The sequence below is a fragment of the Apium graveolens genome, chromosome 2 (genome assembly GCF_009905375.1).
Source record: "Apium graveolens cultivar Ventura chromosome 2, ASM990537v1, whole genome shotgun sequence".
Classification (NCBI taxonomy): Eukaryota; Viridiplantae; Streptophyta; class Magnoliopsida; order Apiales; family Apiaceae; genus Apium; species Apium graveolens.
The window spans coordinates 2,855,296-2,872,256 of NC_133648.1; the positions used below are offsets into that span (position 1 = coordinate 2,855,296).

The 16,961-nt window shown below is 33.5% G+C and overlaps 1 protein-coding gene across 1 annotated transcript; it reads left to right on the top strand.

The window, feature by feature from the left end:
* Window positions 1-2,565: 2,565 nt before the first annotated feature.
* On the top strand, window positions 2,566-3,903 carry LOC141709095 (aconitate hydratase, cytoplasmic-like). Its single transcript, XM_074513001.1, has 4 exons — window positions 2,566-2,657; window positions 2,957-3,024; window positions 3,109-3,227; window positions 3,725-3,903. Exons 1-4 carry the CDS (start codon window positions 2,607-2,609, stop codon window positions 3,901-3,903), a joined length of 417 nt encoding a protein of 138 aa, XP_074369102.1. The 5' UTR covers window positions 2,566-2,606.
* Window positions 3,904-16,961: the final 13,058 nt, after the last annotated feature.

Sequence of the window (16,961 nt, forward strand, 5' to 3'; positions counted from 1 at the left end):
TATTGATATATATTGATTTTATTCATGTAAAAAAATAATTTAATTTTTTTAAATATATCTTGCATGAAATTATAACAAAAATCTAGTAGAAGGCGTACTTTCTCAAACAAGGTTCCTTCACGATATATCGATTTACAGGATTAATTTTTTAAAATGATTTATCGACGATCCAACCGTACGGATGTTAAGATATATCGATTTTAGTCATAAGAAAAAGTTATTAAAAAATTTGAAATTCATTTTGCATGTCAGGATTAGAAAAATCTGGTAAAAGTACCCCTCCCAACAATGAGACTCGTTCCCGATTTACAGGATTAATTTTTTAAAATAATTTTTCGATGATACAACCGTACGGATATTAAGATATATCGATTTTAGTCATAAGAACAAATTATTAAAAAATTTGAAATTCATTTTGCATGTCAGGATTAGAAAAATCTGGTAAAAGTACCCCTCCCAACAACGAGACTCGTTCCCGATTTACAGGATTAATTTTTTAAAATGATTTTTCGAAGATCCAACTGTACGGATGTTAAGATATATCGATTTTAGTCCTAAGAAAAAATTATTAAAAAATTTGAAATTCATTTTGCATGTCAGGATTAGAAAAATCTGGTAAAAGTACCCTCCCGACAACGAGACTCGTTCCCGATTTACAGGATTAATTTTTTAAAATGATTTTTCGACGATCCAACCGTACGGATGTTAAGATATATCGATTTTAGTCATAAGAACAAATTATTAAAAAATTTGAAATTCATTTTGTATGTCAAGATTAGAAAAATCTGGTAAAAGTACCCCTCCCGACAACGAGACTCGTTCCCGATTTACAGGATTAATTTTTTAAAATGATTTTTCGACGATCCAACCGTACAGATGTTAAGATATATCAATTTTAGTCATAAGAAAAAATTATTAAAAAATTTAAATTCATTTTGCATGTCAGGATTAGAAAAATCTGGTAAAAGTATCCCTCCCGACAACGAGGCTCGTTCCCGATTTACACGATTAATTTTTAAAATGATTTTTTGACGATCCAATCGTACGGATGTTAAAAATATATCAATTTTAGTCATATGAAAAAATTATTAAAAAATTTGAAATTCATCTTGCATGTTAGGATTGGAAAAATCTGCTAAAAGTACCCATCCCGACAACGAGACTCGTTCCCGATTTACAAGATTAATTTTTAAAATGATTTTTTTGACGATCCAACCGTAGGGATGTTAGGATATATCAGTTTTAGTCATATGAAAAAATTATTAAAAAATTTGAAATTCATTTTGCATGTCAGGATTTGAAAAATCCGGTAAAAGTACCATTCTCGACAACGATCATAAAAATATATTAGCTTTTGTCATATTAAAATATTAAAAATATTCAAATTTATTTTATATTATTTTATAAAAATAATTTCTTAAATCTATTTATAAAAAATTTATAAATATACAATATTTATTTATCGAGTTTTCTTGTTATAATTGTTTCCCTCCTTCAACTTTTCATTTCCCCCTTCTTTTCTTTTCAATACCCGCTTCCCCCTCCCCCTGCCCCTCCCATGCCCCATTTCATCTCCTTCTCTGTAAACATAAAACACCAAAGTACACAAATCTAAATCTCTCTCTCTCCCTCCTAACCCTCTCAATCCACCTCTATTTCAAACACTAATTACACTCTGAATGACGAATTAACTTCATAGTTGCCTGCTGTTTGTGCTTCCATTTCCGATCCGAAGGATCTCAGCTGCTTGAATTGAGTTAGGTTTCATGATTTTTCGTGTTTTCACTTTTTTGAATTCTGGGTTTTAGTTGTGTTTGTAAAATCTTTCTGTTATTTTGGGGATTTTTATGTGTGGTGTGAATTTTGTGGTCCTATTGAGTTTTGATTTAGGTTGTGGTCTCTCCCCTTCCCTCTCTCCCTCTCTTTCTCCCCCTCTACTCTCCTTGTTATGAAAAATCTATACATAAATAAATATTTGCTTTGATTTGAGCCTCCTTTGATTGATTTGTATGTTTCTTTAATGGAGTATGGTTCCGTTTAGGGTTTCAATTCGACTTCAATTTGGGGTTTTAGTTCGTGTTCAAAACTAAGGCTTTGGGACTTATTTGTGTATTCAATGGAAGGTGCTTGTCTTTAATTTTGAGGTATCACTCTCTCTCTCTCTCTCTCTCTCTCTCTCTCTCTCTCTCTCTCTCTCTCTCTCTCTTTCTCTTTGTCTAACTCTCTCTCTCTCATTTTAGTTCTTATTTTGTGCTGATTTTAGTTCTAATTTTGTGCGTACAAGTAAAGGGGATGTGGAGGGGAAAATTGAATCTCAAGAAGAAAATTGAGTGTTTTAATGATTTGTGTAGGTTTGTTTCTGTGTGATTTAAGATGTAAGTGATTTTTTCTTCTCCCAGTAGCAGTTTTGTGGGTGTGTCTGTTATGACTTGCTTGAATGCTATATGATAGTTTCCGTAACATCTCTGTATAAGGTATTATCCATCTGGACTGTGTAATGATTTTAGGATTCCCACCATTCTACATGAAATGCAAATATGTGATCAGCTAAGAACTGACACAGTTACACAACTAAGAGTTGTACAAACACATCGAATCCTAGTGTCATGCTTGGAGCTGGTCTTGTTGCAAAGAAGGCCTGTGAGCTAGGATTGGAGGTATGTTATACCTGTCAATTACAGTAACTTCTTTAAAATAATAGGTTCGGGACCAAGGAAATGAATTTCTTTATCGGGCGTAAAAATACAATGTTTCCATTATGTTGGTTTCCGGAGAAAAATATTATTTTTTAGCGAGGTTATTATTTTATCGATTAATACTTGATCAAGGTTCATCTTTACTCACTTGTATTGGGTAAACAGAGAGTTTATAGTTATGTCCTCAATACATTGTTCAGTGTTTTTCGAGTGGTAGGAGTCTGCCTTGTAATATTCATATAAATTGTATCTGCAAACAGGTTAAGCCATGGGTGAAAACCAGTCTTGCACCAGGGTCTGGAGTTGTTACCAAGTACTTGCTTCAAAGGTATTACAACTATTCTGTAAAAGAGTGTATTTCTGACTGATAATAAATTCCCAGCTTTGAATTGTTTACCTTTTCGTGTTTTAGTGGCCTGCAAGAGTACTTGAACCAGCACGGCTTCAACATTATTGGGTATGGTTGTACGACATGCATAGGAAACTCTGGGGACCTTCATGAATCAGTTACTGCTGCAATTACAGACAATGGTATTGTCTTCTTTTTTCTGATATTTCATTCAATGCCTCCACTAAAATTAAGAAATGTCAGGGTGCTTTCCATCAATATTTTGCCTCCCACTGCTCTGTTCCACTGGTATATTGGTCTTAGATTTTGATTATTAAAACAATTTTCATATCACCCCATGGTGCAATCATCACTTGTATTGTATCTTATATTGTGGTCAAGAGGCTATATTTGTGAAAACATACGGAATTTAAGATTTTATCATCTTTTTACATGGGAGTATCATTTTTTATTTCACATCAAGATTGATTATGTTACTATGGATGAATTAGAAGATAATACAACCTGTATTTTAAATATAAGTTACCCTTTTAAACGGAGAAAAAGTATTATACATTGTCCTGAATGAAGGCAACAGTTGTGTGTTATTAGCTGTCTTGATTTACCTTCTTTTCTTCCATTTTTGTGGACCAGACAATAATCGCTGTACACCTATACTCTGTATATGTATGCTTTCCAGACATTGTAGCTGCAGCTGTTCTTTCCGGAAATAGAAACTTCGAAGGACGTGTTCACCCACTAACAAGAGCCAATTATCTTGCTTCGCCTCCATTAGTTGTGGCTTATGCACTAGCCGGCACAGTATGCTTCCTTACTTTTTACTTTAATATTATTTGTTTTTCCCCATATAAAATCTGATTAATAATGTGCATGGGAGGGTTCTGCTAAGATTTTTGTGCTAAAAGATGAAGAGCTTTCAAGCTACCATGTTATGTCATTTTTTTCAAATAGCCATATTATTGTCTTTTTCTTTATCCGGGGTTTTTGGAGCTGGGGGATTATGTATTATATATAGTCAGGGCTTTCCTTTTCGTTGTCTGAACTTCTGATTCCAGCTCAATGCGATGAGCTTACTGTTGACATTGTCCAGCTGACACATACCTTCTGTACATTCTTCTTGTTTGTAATATTAAGCTAGGCCATTTTGTATAGCTATCTGATATTGAATATAAAAATTTAATGTTATGATCAAGAAATTCTTATCATTATATACAATTGCTAAAGTAGTATCAAATTTAATGTTATGTTTCCTTGCCCAGATGGCAGGCTTTGCTCTATACAGAAGATACATATCCCAGTTCAAGAAAATGCTCAATATCATTTCCCGAAAGTTTGTCAGTGCACTTGAACAACGACCAGATCTAGCCAATGTAGTCATGAACACTTCTTCCTGTATGCCTGCCTTCCTTCTGTCCACACAAAATTGCAAATATGAGTTCAATTTTCAGCATAAATATTATGTTTTCACTTGAGAAACTGTCCTTAACATGCTAAACTAGGTATGTTTCTAAGCTTACACAAGATAAAATTTGTTCTAGTTAACTAGGTTGAATATCTTTTATTAAAAAGTGTGTTGATAGTCATATAATGCAGGTGAGAGGGGAAAGGGATAAATTCAGCAGGTGATCTGTTGATAGTCCTGACTAGCAGAGTTGCTACCATCCACATGTACAGAAAAAACCAGGTGCCAAGTTCTATTTTTCTTAAAACTTATAGATTTTAAATCTCTCTCAAATTACTCTTTCTTATTTAAAAAAATCTAGTGTACACCCCTTTATGATATCTAACAGTATCTAGTGTACATTTAGGTCAATCACATCCAAAAGTTTATCACAAGGATAAATGATTTTCTATGTAATTATGTTGTATGTAATTATGTTGTAATTATGTAATTATGTAATTATGTTGTCGATTTATTTTGAAGATTGTTTTCTCCAGATTGGGAAATTGCCTATCACATGCTGTAATGATATTGCAAGGACAACATAGCTCTTGCGGAAGACGTGAAGAGAAGCTGAAAATCCTTGTAGACTCTATATTTTCTTTAATTTGTAGTAGAAATCTTAGACTCATGAAGGCAGTGATATCAATATGCTTTTAGCTTTTGTATAACTATGTTGCTGTGATTTTCGATCATGGATTAACTTTAGAACTTTTGTTTAGATTTGCAAAATTAATTTCATTTGATTACTTGTTATATTTTGTGTAAGACAACGCTTTTAACAACCAAGCTTCATTAAAATATCATGTCTTTAATACTAAAACAATGCTTTCGAACACAAAACTTTGGTGCAAAATTAACTCTCACAACACTAGTAAACCATTGTCTATATAATATTAAGATATTATATCAAAGGTATTCATGCAATACATTTGGACAAATAAACAGTTGTATGTATCTGATCATGCTATACATTAAAATCCAAAACTGTTGTATGTAGAAATTTATTACAAGAGTTCTACGAGCTCAATTTCATTTTTGTTGTCTATCTGAATACACAACAACGTTTATACAACAATAAGTGTAGTAGGATTTGTTTTAATGTTATACCTTACACAACGGTTTTCTGAGTTTGTGAGAACCCTTGAGTAATGTCGCTTGTTACGACGAAAACAAGTAAAAAACGTTGTCTTTTATGGATGTAATACAACGGGCTTAATCCATAATCGTTGTCTGTATAATGTCAGACAATGTTTTTTAGCCGTTGTCTGATCCAACTAACAGACGGCGGCTCAATAGTCAACGGAAAAATAGGGTATCAGACAACGGACATAAACCGTTGTTGAAGCTTATTTTCCTTGTAGTGAGATGTTATCAAGGGACTCTTAAAACTTATCAGAACATCATATTTTCAGTGACTCAATGACTTCAATGGCTTCCTCGGATCGATTTTGTTGTTTCATAACAAATAGCCATATCTTTCAAAACACTATACACTTTATCTCCTTAATTAATTGCTCCGGAGAATAAAGGGATAGCTCTTTCTGGATCCTTATCCACCAACTGAAACTATATGTAGCTCCAGCAAGAACAAGGCCCGAACCACTAACTCAATCCAGTCCCGCACACTACTAGTCCTAACTGGTCCAGTCCCGCAAGCCCAACCTTCGGAGGTCCCAACACGTGAGGCACATGTCAAAACGCATTATATGGACAACTATCACCTATCAATCATGGGAATAATCAAGGCACGTGCCAGAGGACCCTCAGAACATTTCTCAACCAGTCCCGTCCCGACACGTGTAAGGCATGCATCCCATCCAGGTGTCCTCCAAACCTAGAACCAATGACTATGATTCAGATGTACCAACCCAAAAATCCTATCCTTGGCCTATAAATAGCCCAAGAAGGTAAGGTTTTGGGGTTAATCACTCTCTCACACTCATATAAACACATAGCCACCTTGCATTCCTTTCTATCATCATCTTCTCCAAAAGCGAGTTCTTACTCTCACACCGGAGGCGCCGCGGGACCCAATCCCCCCTACCGGTGTTGTTTTGTAGTAGCTCCATGAAATCTACACCTCCACAGCGGCGAAGGATCCAAGCACGGCGTCGAAGGAGAAGGACCCCCACCAGGAGTTATCACCAACTGAACATTCGTGGCTCTGACATAAGGAAAATTACCAAACTAGTATAAGGTGTAAGCTAGTATAACTAAACTAAAAAACCACAATAAGGTCTAATATTTAAGTTACTAGCATCAATTTTATAAAGTTACTAGCATCAATTGTATTAACAAAAACTTTTATAAATAGCCCAAGAAGGTAAGGTTTTGGGGTTAATCATTCCCTCACATTCATATACACACACAGCCACCTTGCATTCCTTTCTATCTTCATCTTCCCCAAAAGCGAGTTGTTACTCTCACACCGGAGGTGCCGCGGGACCCAAATCCCCCTACCAGTGTTGTTTTGTAGTAGCCCCACGAAAGCTACACCTCCATAGCGGCGAAGGATCCAAGCACGGCGTCGAAGGAGCAGCACCTCCACCAGGAGTTATCACCAACTGAACATTCGTGGCTCTGACATAAGGAGAATTACCAAACTAGTATAAGGTGTAAGCTAGTATAACTAAACTAAAAAACCACAATAAGGTCTAATATTTATGTTACTAGCATCAATTGTATAAAGTTACTAGCATCAATTGTATTAACAAAAACTTTTATTAAGAGCAGCGAGACAATTTCGATGTTAAGTTACAAAGAAGTTATGTGCAATCTTTGAAGTATTTGCATGATGAAGTCGAAGAGGAAAAAGTTCATTATGATGTTAAGTTAGCAGAGAAGTTATGTGCAATTTTTGAAGTATCTACACGATGAAGTCATGAGGGGAAGAAGTTACTGATCATGTCTTCGTTTCATTCTTTTATATAATTCATATTAAATTGTAATGTTCTTAGTTTTTAATATATTATTCAAAAAATACACTAACAAAAAGAAATAATTTTAATATAAATAAATTCTTAAAACAAATTTTAAGAAAATTAAAACATAAACATTGAAGATAAGACATGAGCATGGGCAATAAGCTAGTTAACCCTTAAAACTTGAAAACAGTACTACTTGATAGCTAACTGCACTTCTGGCTTGTTCAAACGCCAGAGTAAATAATCATTGGAAAATAGGTGGAAATTGAGGAAAATCAAGATTATCGAGATCCACATTGTTTTCGTCACCAGGAGGAAACTTATAATCATTATAGTGTTATTGAGGGTCGTTTCGCATAACATATACACATGTCATGTGTTCTGCATTAATCCAATCTTAATTGTAATTGAACTTTAGATGTTGTGGTATCTTTTTATGTGAATAAAAATCCTACATTGGAAATATTGCAGGAAGGTTGTTGTATTATTTGCTGTATATGGAAAATATGTTAGGAATTAGCCGTTTGTTATCTATTATTCATATTCTAGCTTACCTGTTGATATTCATTTATATTCATTTAAATTTATTTTTTTATAAATTTAATAAATTTAAAATGTAGAAATATGAGTAAAAATAAGAGAGAAAAATATTTTCGTATATATTTACTATTTATTTTAGAGGCCTATATCAAAAATTCTCTTAATTGTTTCTCTTCATTTTCTTTTTAATTCAAAATTAAGATTTCAAAATTTTATTTATACAATCATATAATAACTTTAGTATTATATAAACGAATAATAATTATAAATTTATAATCTATACAATATATATATACTAAATTATAATAATCAGAATGTGATATGATTTGATTCAACGATCATCCCCTTATTTTAATTTTTTTCGGTTTCCTTTAATATTAATTAATTTAGAAAATAAAATAAATTCCAAATTACAGTTTTCTACATAAATTCAATCAACTAACCCAGTCCCAAATCAATTAGTTTACTCCCCTTAATTTCCTATTGAATTACTTTTCTTGATTAACCAAGTTGACTGGTTTTTTCTTGGGAATTTGTTAAAAATACCAATTTTTATATTTTTATTTGTAATTATAGCAACTTACCAAACTTATTAGCAAATATACTTTATTTTACATTTTTATTTGCAAAATTACGTTCCTAACTTTCTTTCAACTAAAGGCACATTCTCGGCTCAATCCCCCACCCAACATTCCCCACTCTCTCCTTTCTTCTTCTCTTCCGACTTCCCTCTCTCCGTGTCTCTCTTTCTCTATTTCAGTTTTGTAATTGCTCTCTCTCTTCTCTGTATGTTTTGATGCTTAGTGATGACATCGGAAATAGTACAAAAGTAAGACACCGACTCCAAACAATATCATGAAGTTCTCTGGAAAATATTGTCGGCCAGAGCTCCGTTGTCGGATGAAGACCAGCTTGATTAGTCCATGGTTGTCTAGCACGTGGGTCCTCTACCGCCTCTATTCCTACAATCGATCTGATCACCGTTTTTACAGTTTTCCAATACATTCTTACTACTATTTGTTTCGGTCTTTTATTGTTCAATTTTATTCTCTCTCTCTGATATTAGTCTTGAATACTCTATGGATCTGATCTAACTTGTTGTTTCAATCTCTTTCTGACTAAACTAGTTGAGTGAATATTAACGATTTCGGCGACGACAATTTTTGGTTGATTTCATGGTTGCTTTTGTGATATTAGTATCGGCCCCGTAGGGGCACTCATTTTTCGCTATTTGCAACCATCTGGACAACTTATTTTGCAACTAAGTGTAATTTTCAACAGATTTTTTCAAATTTGCATTTGTGGTTGCATACATGGTTACTAGCAGTTGCAGATATGGTTGCAAATGCAACCTCTGTATTTTTGCAAATATTTTTTGAAAGATAGTATTTTTACAATTTATTTTAAAAACTGATAGTATTATTACAAAAAGTTTATAAAATTTAGGTATTTATGAGAAAAACCCTTTTTTCTTCGACACCCCATATTCTCCATAGATTTATCACCTACAATTCTTTCTTTGATTCCTTCCATTACGTAATTATCTCATATACTTGATTTTTTTGTATTTCATAATTAACATATAAAAGTAAAGCGAGGAAGTACACAAAAGGTGTGGGATAGTTTCTTGTGAGGAAGTTTTTATATACTATTTTTTTATAAAAGTTTATTTAATAAAAAATATATACCCCATTTCGATACATACACACACACATATATATAATATGGATTCATTAAGAGAATTTATAAATGTGAAATGTGTGAAACAAATTGGAAATAAATATGAGGTGAGTGAAACAAATATGAGGTGGTGGCATTTTTAAAATTTAATAATAAAATTACAAAAACTAAATAAAAAGGAGGCACGTAAATAATATAAATTAATATTTTATTTACTCAAAAATTAAAGTATAAAAAGGAATTTGATAAAAAGAGAGGATATGGGTTATCTAATAAGAATTTTGAAGTAAACTAAGAAGTTATGTAGCATAATCGCAATGATAAGAAACGTTTGTGTAGGAGGTTTGGTGTTCGATTCTCTGCACATACAACAATATACCTATTTTTAACAAAAATTGTGTGAGGAATGGCATTTCTATAATTTTCCAACATAAAAGGGAAAATTTATAATTTTACAAATGGCTCAATTTGCCCCTAGTCATCTTTTAATATATACAAGGAGATCAAAATTGAAATCTTAATAAAAATCTTTTGCGAGTTTAATCATACCGAGAAGCATCTAATTATCAATAAACACCTAATTGTACACATGACTCTATATTGTAGATAGTAGATGTACATAATGCTTAGTTATAGATTTCAGATTTGAAGTTTGTTATTTTTTGTTTGCTTTATTTGCTATAAGCACATGACAAACTCTAAGAAAAATTGAATCTTTCTTAATTGAATCTTTAGTTACATATTCTCAAAGAAAAAAGATCAAATAATGACCTCCAGTTTTGTTTGTTGAATGGAACTACTGAAAAGAATAGTAATTTGTTGTAATATTGCTTGGGCGAGAGTAGTACTATGATGGGTGACCCCCAGGATGTCCTCCTGTTGCACTCCTTTAAAATAAGGGATCAAACACATATATAGAACATATTTTCCCCGACGCCACAATTTCTCTTTCCTAGGGTTTCAACCAATATACACAGGTATATTAATCCGTTCAAAGCTTTTTGAGTTCAATGTATACTAATGATCAAGAAGCGCCGTCATTGGGAATTAGGGTTACGGTTCGAGGAGCACCGTCGTCGAGTTGGGGCAAGTAGGTGATGGATTGGGTTGGGTTTAAACGGGATGAGAGGTGGCGAAGGATCGGGATGTTAATTGACTAAGGGGTTCGGTGTTTGTGGAGCGGCGGAGATGGTGAACGATGGTGGCGACGGTGGTTGTTTGAGGTAGAGAAATAGAGAGGTTGAGCGAGAATGGGGTTGTGCGGAGGCTAAGAGTTTTGAGAGGAGAGATAGATCGAGGGCAGAGCTGGGAGTTGGAGGGGAGAGAGAGAACTAAGTTCTTTCGGGTAATTGTAGATAATCACTGGTCTTTTGTAGATCTCATCAGCTATATAACTGTCATTAACCAGTTGAGATTCTTAGACTCTGACCTTATTGTGTACATGTATTGCATAAATGTTCGTTTTGAGTTACCATTGAAGCTCTTCACTTAAGGGAATGCCATGGTCAATGTTTACATCTACACATGACAATAATAGGTACCTGAATGAGTGTCAAAGTTACAGAATCCGCCATAAGCCCCACCACTGACACGTACACGGTCCCGTAAGCATGTATTACAATTATGTTTAGAAATGAAATATCCACTCCCCTTAAATTTATATCATATTTCATAGAGGTTTGCTGTTTTTCCAACACAATTAACCTGTATAGAGAGTATAATTTTAGAACAAAAAGATTGACAAAAAAATGGTTTTCATGTAAAGTTCTCTCTATCGTACCTGGGTAGGAATCACAATAGCTTCACTAGTTAGAGGAAGTCAAGCATTTCATCTTTCTGATTTTGCAAGGGAAGATCGTGGAAGAGAATCAAGAAACGTGGCAACAGACTTCTCCAACTTTGTCAAGTTCTCTCCATCAGCAGTAAGATTTATCAGGCAGCCTTCCTTTGAAAATAGGCATTTACTGATCTCCTCCAATGATGATGAGATTTAATTCCAATCAAGATCAATTTTCTCTTCAAGAGATTGCAGATACTCTAGATAACTGAAAGTACACATAATATACAAATTACATTAAGCGCACCAATAATCATACAATACTGAACAATATCAAGAACATAAATAGAGTGAATCGGTAAGGAGATTTGACTTACTTTCAAAAAAAATAAAACAAAGAACAGAGAGGACTTATAACAGTTTATCATTTTAACATACCTGTTGAAGAGGCCATGCCCGAGAGGGTACTGCAAGCAAGGCTTACCATTTCAGTAGAATTGTTTGGCCTAATACACAAAATTCATAAGTTTAGAAACAAAATCACTTGTCACAAAGGTCATACATGATTTAATCACTTCGAAAAATTCACCTTTTAGTATGGCAGTATGATCTCAGCATCTCATACATGATTTTATCCAGATGGATAATACCTTATACAGAGATATTACGGAAACTATCATATAGCATTCAAGCAAGTCATAACAGACACACCCACAAAACTGCTACTGGGAGAAGAAAAAATCACTTACATCTTAAATCACACAGAAACAAACCTACACAAATCATCAAAACACTCAATTTTCTTCTTGAGCTTCAATTTTCCCCTCCACATCCCCTTTACTTACTTGTACGCACAAAATAAGAACTAAAATCAGCAAAAAATAAGAACTAAAATGAGAGAGAGAGTTAGACAGAGAGAGAGAGTGATACCTCAAAATTAAAGACAAGCACCTTCCATTGAATCCACAAATAAGCCCTAAAGCCTTAGTTTTGAACACAAACTAAAACCCCAAATTGAAGTCGAATTGAAACCCTAAACGGAACCATACTCCATTAAAGAAACATACAAATCAATCAAAAGAGGCTCAAATAAAAGCAAATATTTATGTATGTATAGATTTTTCATAACAAGGAGAGTAGAGGGGGAGAAAGAGAGGGAGAGAGGGAAGGGGAGAGACCACAACCTAAATCAAAACTCAATAGGACCACAATCTTCTTTGGAATACCAACTCAATTCAAGCAGCTGAGATCCTTTGGATCGGAAATGGAAGCACAAACAGCGGACGGCTATGAAGTTAATTCGTCATTCAGAGTGTAATTAGTGTTTGAAATAGAGGTGGATTGAGAGGGTTAGGAGGGAGAGAGAGAGAGATATAGATTTGTGTACTTTGGTGTTTTATGTTTACAGAGAAGGATATGAAATGGGGCATGGGAGGGGGAGGGGGAGGGGGAGAGGGGAGCGGGTAATGAAAAGAAAAGAAGGGGGAAATGAAAAGTTGAAGGAGGGAAACCAATTATAACAAGAAAACTCGATAAATAAATATTGTATACTTATAAATTTTTTATAAATAGATTTAGGAAATTATTTTTATAAAATAATATAAAATAAATTTGAATGTTTTTAATATTTCAATATGACAAAAGCTAATATATTTTTATATCCGTTGTCGAGAGGGGTACTTTTACTGGATTTTTCTAATCCTGACATGCAAAATGAATTTCAAAATTTTTAATAATTTTTTCATGTAACTAAAACTGATATATCCTAACATCCGTACGGTTGGATCGTCAAAAAAATTATTTTAAAAATTAATCTTGAAAATCGGGAACGAGTCTCGTTTTCGGGAGGAGTACTTTTACCAGATTTTTCTAATCCTGACATGCAAAATGAATTTCAAATTTTTTAATAATTTTTTCTTATGACTAAAATCGATATATCTTAACATCCGTACGGTTGGATCGTCGAAAAATCATTTTAAAAAATTAATCCTGTAAATCGGGAACGAGTCTCGTTGTTGGGAGGGGTACTTTTACCAGATTTTTCTAATCCTCACATGCAAAATGAATTTCAATTTTTTTAATAATTTGTTCTTATGAATAAAATCGATATATCTTAACATCCGTACGGTTGGATCGTCAAAAAATCATTTTAAAAAATTAATCCTGTAAATCGGGAACGAGTCTCGTTGTCGGGAGGGGTACTTTTACCAGATTTTTCTAATCCTGACATGCAAGATGAATTTCAAATTTTTTAATAATTTTTTCTAATGACTAAAATCGATATATCTTAACATCCGTACGGTTGGATCGTCAAAAAATCATTTTAAAAAATTAATCCTGTAAATCGGCAACGAGTCTCCTTGTCGGGAGTGGTACTTTTACCAGATTTTTCTAATCCTGACATGGAAAATGAATTTCAAATTTTTTAATAATTTGTTCTTATGACTAAAATCGATATATCTTAACATCCGTACGGTTGGATCGTCGAAAAATCATTTTAAAAATTTAATCCTGTAAATCGGGAACGAGTCTCCTTGTCGGGATGGGTACTTTTACCAGATTTTTCTAATCCTAACATGCAAAATGACTGTGGTGTGAATAACTATAAAATAACTATTTCAGACAACTGTTTTATTCCGTTGTATGAAGTTTTTTAAGACAACCCTTCTAAAAACTGTGGTGTGAATTACACAACGTAATACCTAAAAGCTTGTATGAGACTAACTAAGACAACACTTTTGTTTTAACATAAAACCGTTGTATAAGAATATTAGCTATTTTTCGATCTAACGGCCGATATCAAATCTCATTTCAATGAAGGGCTCTCATTTCGCCACCTCAGCAATCCTTGTGAATGATTTACCACCTATCACGTGCTGCCACCTCAATACGTGGTACCCATTGAAATTCCTCAGACAACTGTTTTCATTCCGTTGTTTGATGGTTTAGAGGACAACCTTTCTAAAAAACCGTTGTCTGAACTACTCAATGTAATGTTAAAACCGTTGTCTTCTAACCCTATACGTTAACATAGTAACAACAGTTTGTAATCATTGTGTTAAAGATCTACAACAACACTATATTTAAAAAACCGTTGCCTGACTCGATAAGAGGATACAACTTGTACAACAGTTTAAAAAAGATGGATATCTGTTGTCTGTTCTGGAGCTCACACAACTGTTTTTTCTGCAAAATCAATTCACCGTTGTATGATTTTTTAGGACAACGGTTTTTTTTTTAACCATTGTGTATCAAGTGTTGTCTTATTGCAAATTTCTTGTAATGGTATCAAGGCATTCATGGTGGTTTTGGGTATGGTATAAGAAATTAGAGTGGATTAAAAATTTTAGGATTTGTGAGAGCTCATGCGTTAGTTCATGTGAATTCTTACTTCCCAAAGCGTGAGAATAATCTCATTACTTTTAGGAGTGGAGTTCATTCCATGAAAATTAATTATCTTCTCCTTGGAAATAAGGATCTCAGATTATGTAAAGACTGTCAGGTTATTCCAGAAGAAGCTTGTACATCACAACATCGTTTATTAATCATGGATTTATCTATCAGTAGTCAGTTGACAAAGGGGACAAGGGTTGATATACCAAAAAAACTCTTTAAAATTTTGAAAAGATTGAAAGTTGAAGAGTTTAATACGAAGCTTCAAAGTTGTTTCATGCAAGAAGGAGATGACGAGCAACTGTGGAATACCATGGTTAACTCTATTCGAAACATAGAAAAATGAAATTAGGGGTGACTTCAGACAAAAAAAATTCTCACAAAGAGTCGTGGTGGTGGAATGAAGAAATACAAAAGAGGTATTTTTTGGACTACATGTCATGTTCAAATGGCACAGACAGAGATAGAAAGAAAGAAATGTCCAAAGTAGCACAGAGATAAACTATAAAGGCAATTGTAGAAGCTAAAGTTAAGGCATATAAGGATTTGTATGGACGTCTCAACACCAAAGATGGAGTGAATGACATTTTTGAACTTGAGAAAATGCGGAATAGGCAGCGTAGAGATATTAGTTCGGTACGGTATATAAAAAATGAGGATAGCCATGTTTTGTTGCAGGACAAGGAGATTAAAGCGAGGTGGAATAGATATTTTAATCACATATTTAACGCAGTCATAGAAAGAAGTTAGTTGAGATAAAAAATTCTTACAATTGCAGAGGTTGAAGCTAGTTTGGGGGGAAATATTTTAATCACATATTTAACGCAGTCATAGATATGAAGTGGGAGCAGCACTGCGCAGGATGGGAAAGGGAAAGGAAGTTGGTATGGATGAGATATTGATTGAAGTGTGGTATTATTTGGGAGAAGATGGTATAAGATGGTTGAAAATCTCTTTAATAAGATGTTTCGGATGGCCAAGATGCCAAGTGAGTGGAGTGGAGGTCAAGTGTTGTGATACCGCTATATAAAAATAAAGAGAATGCCCAAAATTGTAATAACTACCATGGTATTATGTTACTTAGTCATACCATGAAACTCTGGGAATGTGTTATTAAGTCCATGATACCTAGGGTTGTCAATATCTCCGCAAATCAATTTAGTTTCATGTCTGGTCGATCAAGATAATATTCCAAATGATACCTTTAGGCAAGTTTTAGGTATTGAGTCTACTTTCAAGAAGATGCGGGAGGGTAGGTTACGTTGGTATGGACATATTTATCTTCTCATGAATAAGAATTATTGAAAATGATTGCTCTCATATATATAACTATCTTTTTCATCCATGTTAAACCTAAACATATTTGATTATCCAATATTATACAAAGAATCATATTAATATTTTCAGTCTTTAATAAAAATATCATAATATTGACATGGGAGGACATAGGAATTCAGATACACAATGTGACTATAAACCTTAGCCAACTAAGAACGAGACATTTCTCACTTCATACTGACCTATGATGAGATTTTGATAAAGTATAAAGCAGGGTGTAAATATTACAAGATTGACCTATTATAGGAACTCTGGAGGTCAATGAATTGTTACTTATTAATTATAGGTTAGTAACATAATACACCTCATAATTTCAAATTTCAAAGACCAATAACCGACTTTAAAAATGTTATTGAGCTACAATCGCAAGTTCCAGTAACCAAATCGAAACTCCAATCAAGCCCTTACAGATTCTAGCCTAAAAATCAGTAAAAGAGGTAAAAAAAAAAAAGTAAACTCGATTATAGGGTTCTTACTTCGAATTGGGGGTTCGATTTCCGGGTATTTTTCATGAAATTTGATATTACATATTGTTTTTACTTGTTATTTGCAATCTATTCATGTATTTAATTGTAAGTTTGGATCGAAATATCCGGCAATTTATTTTTGGAGACCAGAAATTTCCAATTTTACCCTCATATAAAAGTTAAAAACGGTCCATAGGGTGCAAAATAAAGCGAAATTCAAAATTAAAGGTGCAACTTGTAAAAAAACAAAATATAGACCCGAATCGAAAAATGACCAAAGAAATGAGTTATAAAGTGTCAAAAACTCTTAAATTTAATTCTTACACAAAGTTTTGAAAATAAGAGAGTGATGT

What these genes read in the sequence shown, in the direction of transcription:
- LOC141709095 (XM_074513001.1), top strand. Translation starts at nt 2,607, where the DNA reads ATGCTTGGAGCTGGTCTTGTTGCAAAGAAGGCCTGTGAGCTAGGATTG. An exon ending in CCTGTGAGCTAGGATTGGAG is followed by an intron (nt 2,658 to 2,956) that starts GTATGTTATACC and finishes ATCTGCAAACAG; the next exon opens with GTTAAGCCATGGGTGAAAAC. An exon ending in TGCTGCAATTACAGACAATG is followed by an intron (nt 3,228 to 3,724) that starts GTATTGTCTTCT and finishes TATGCTTTCCAG; the next exon opens with ACATTGTAGCTGCAGCTGTT.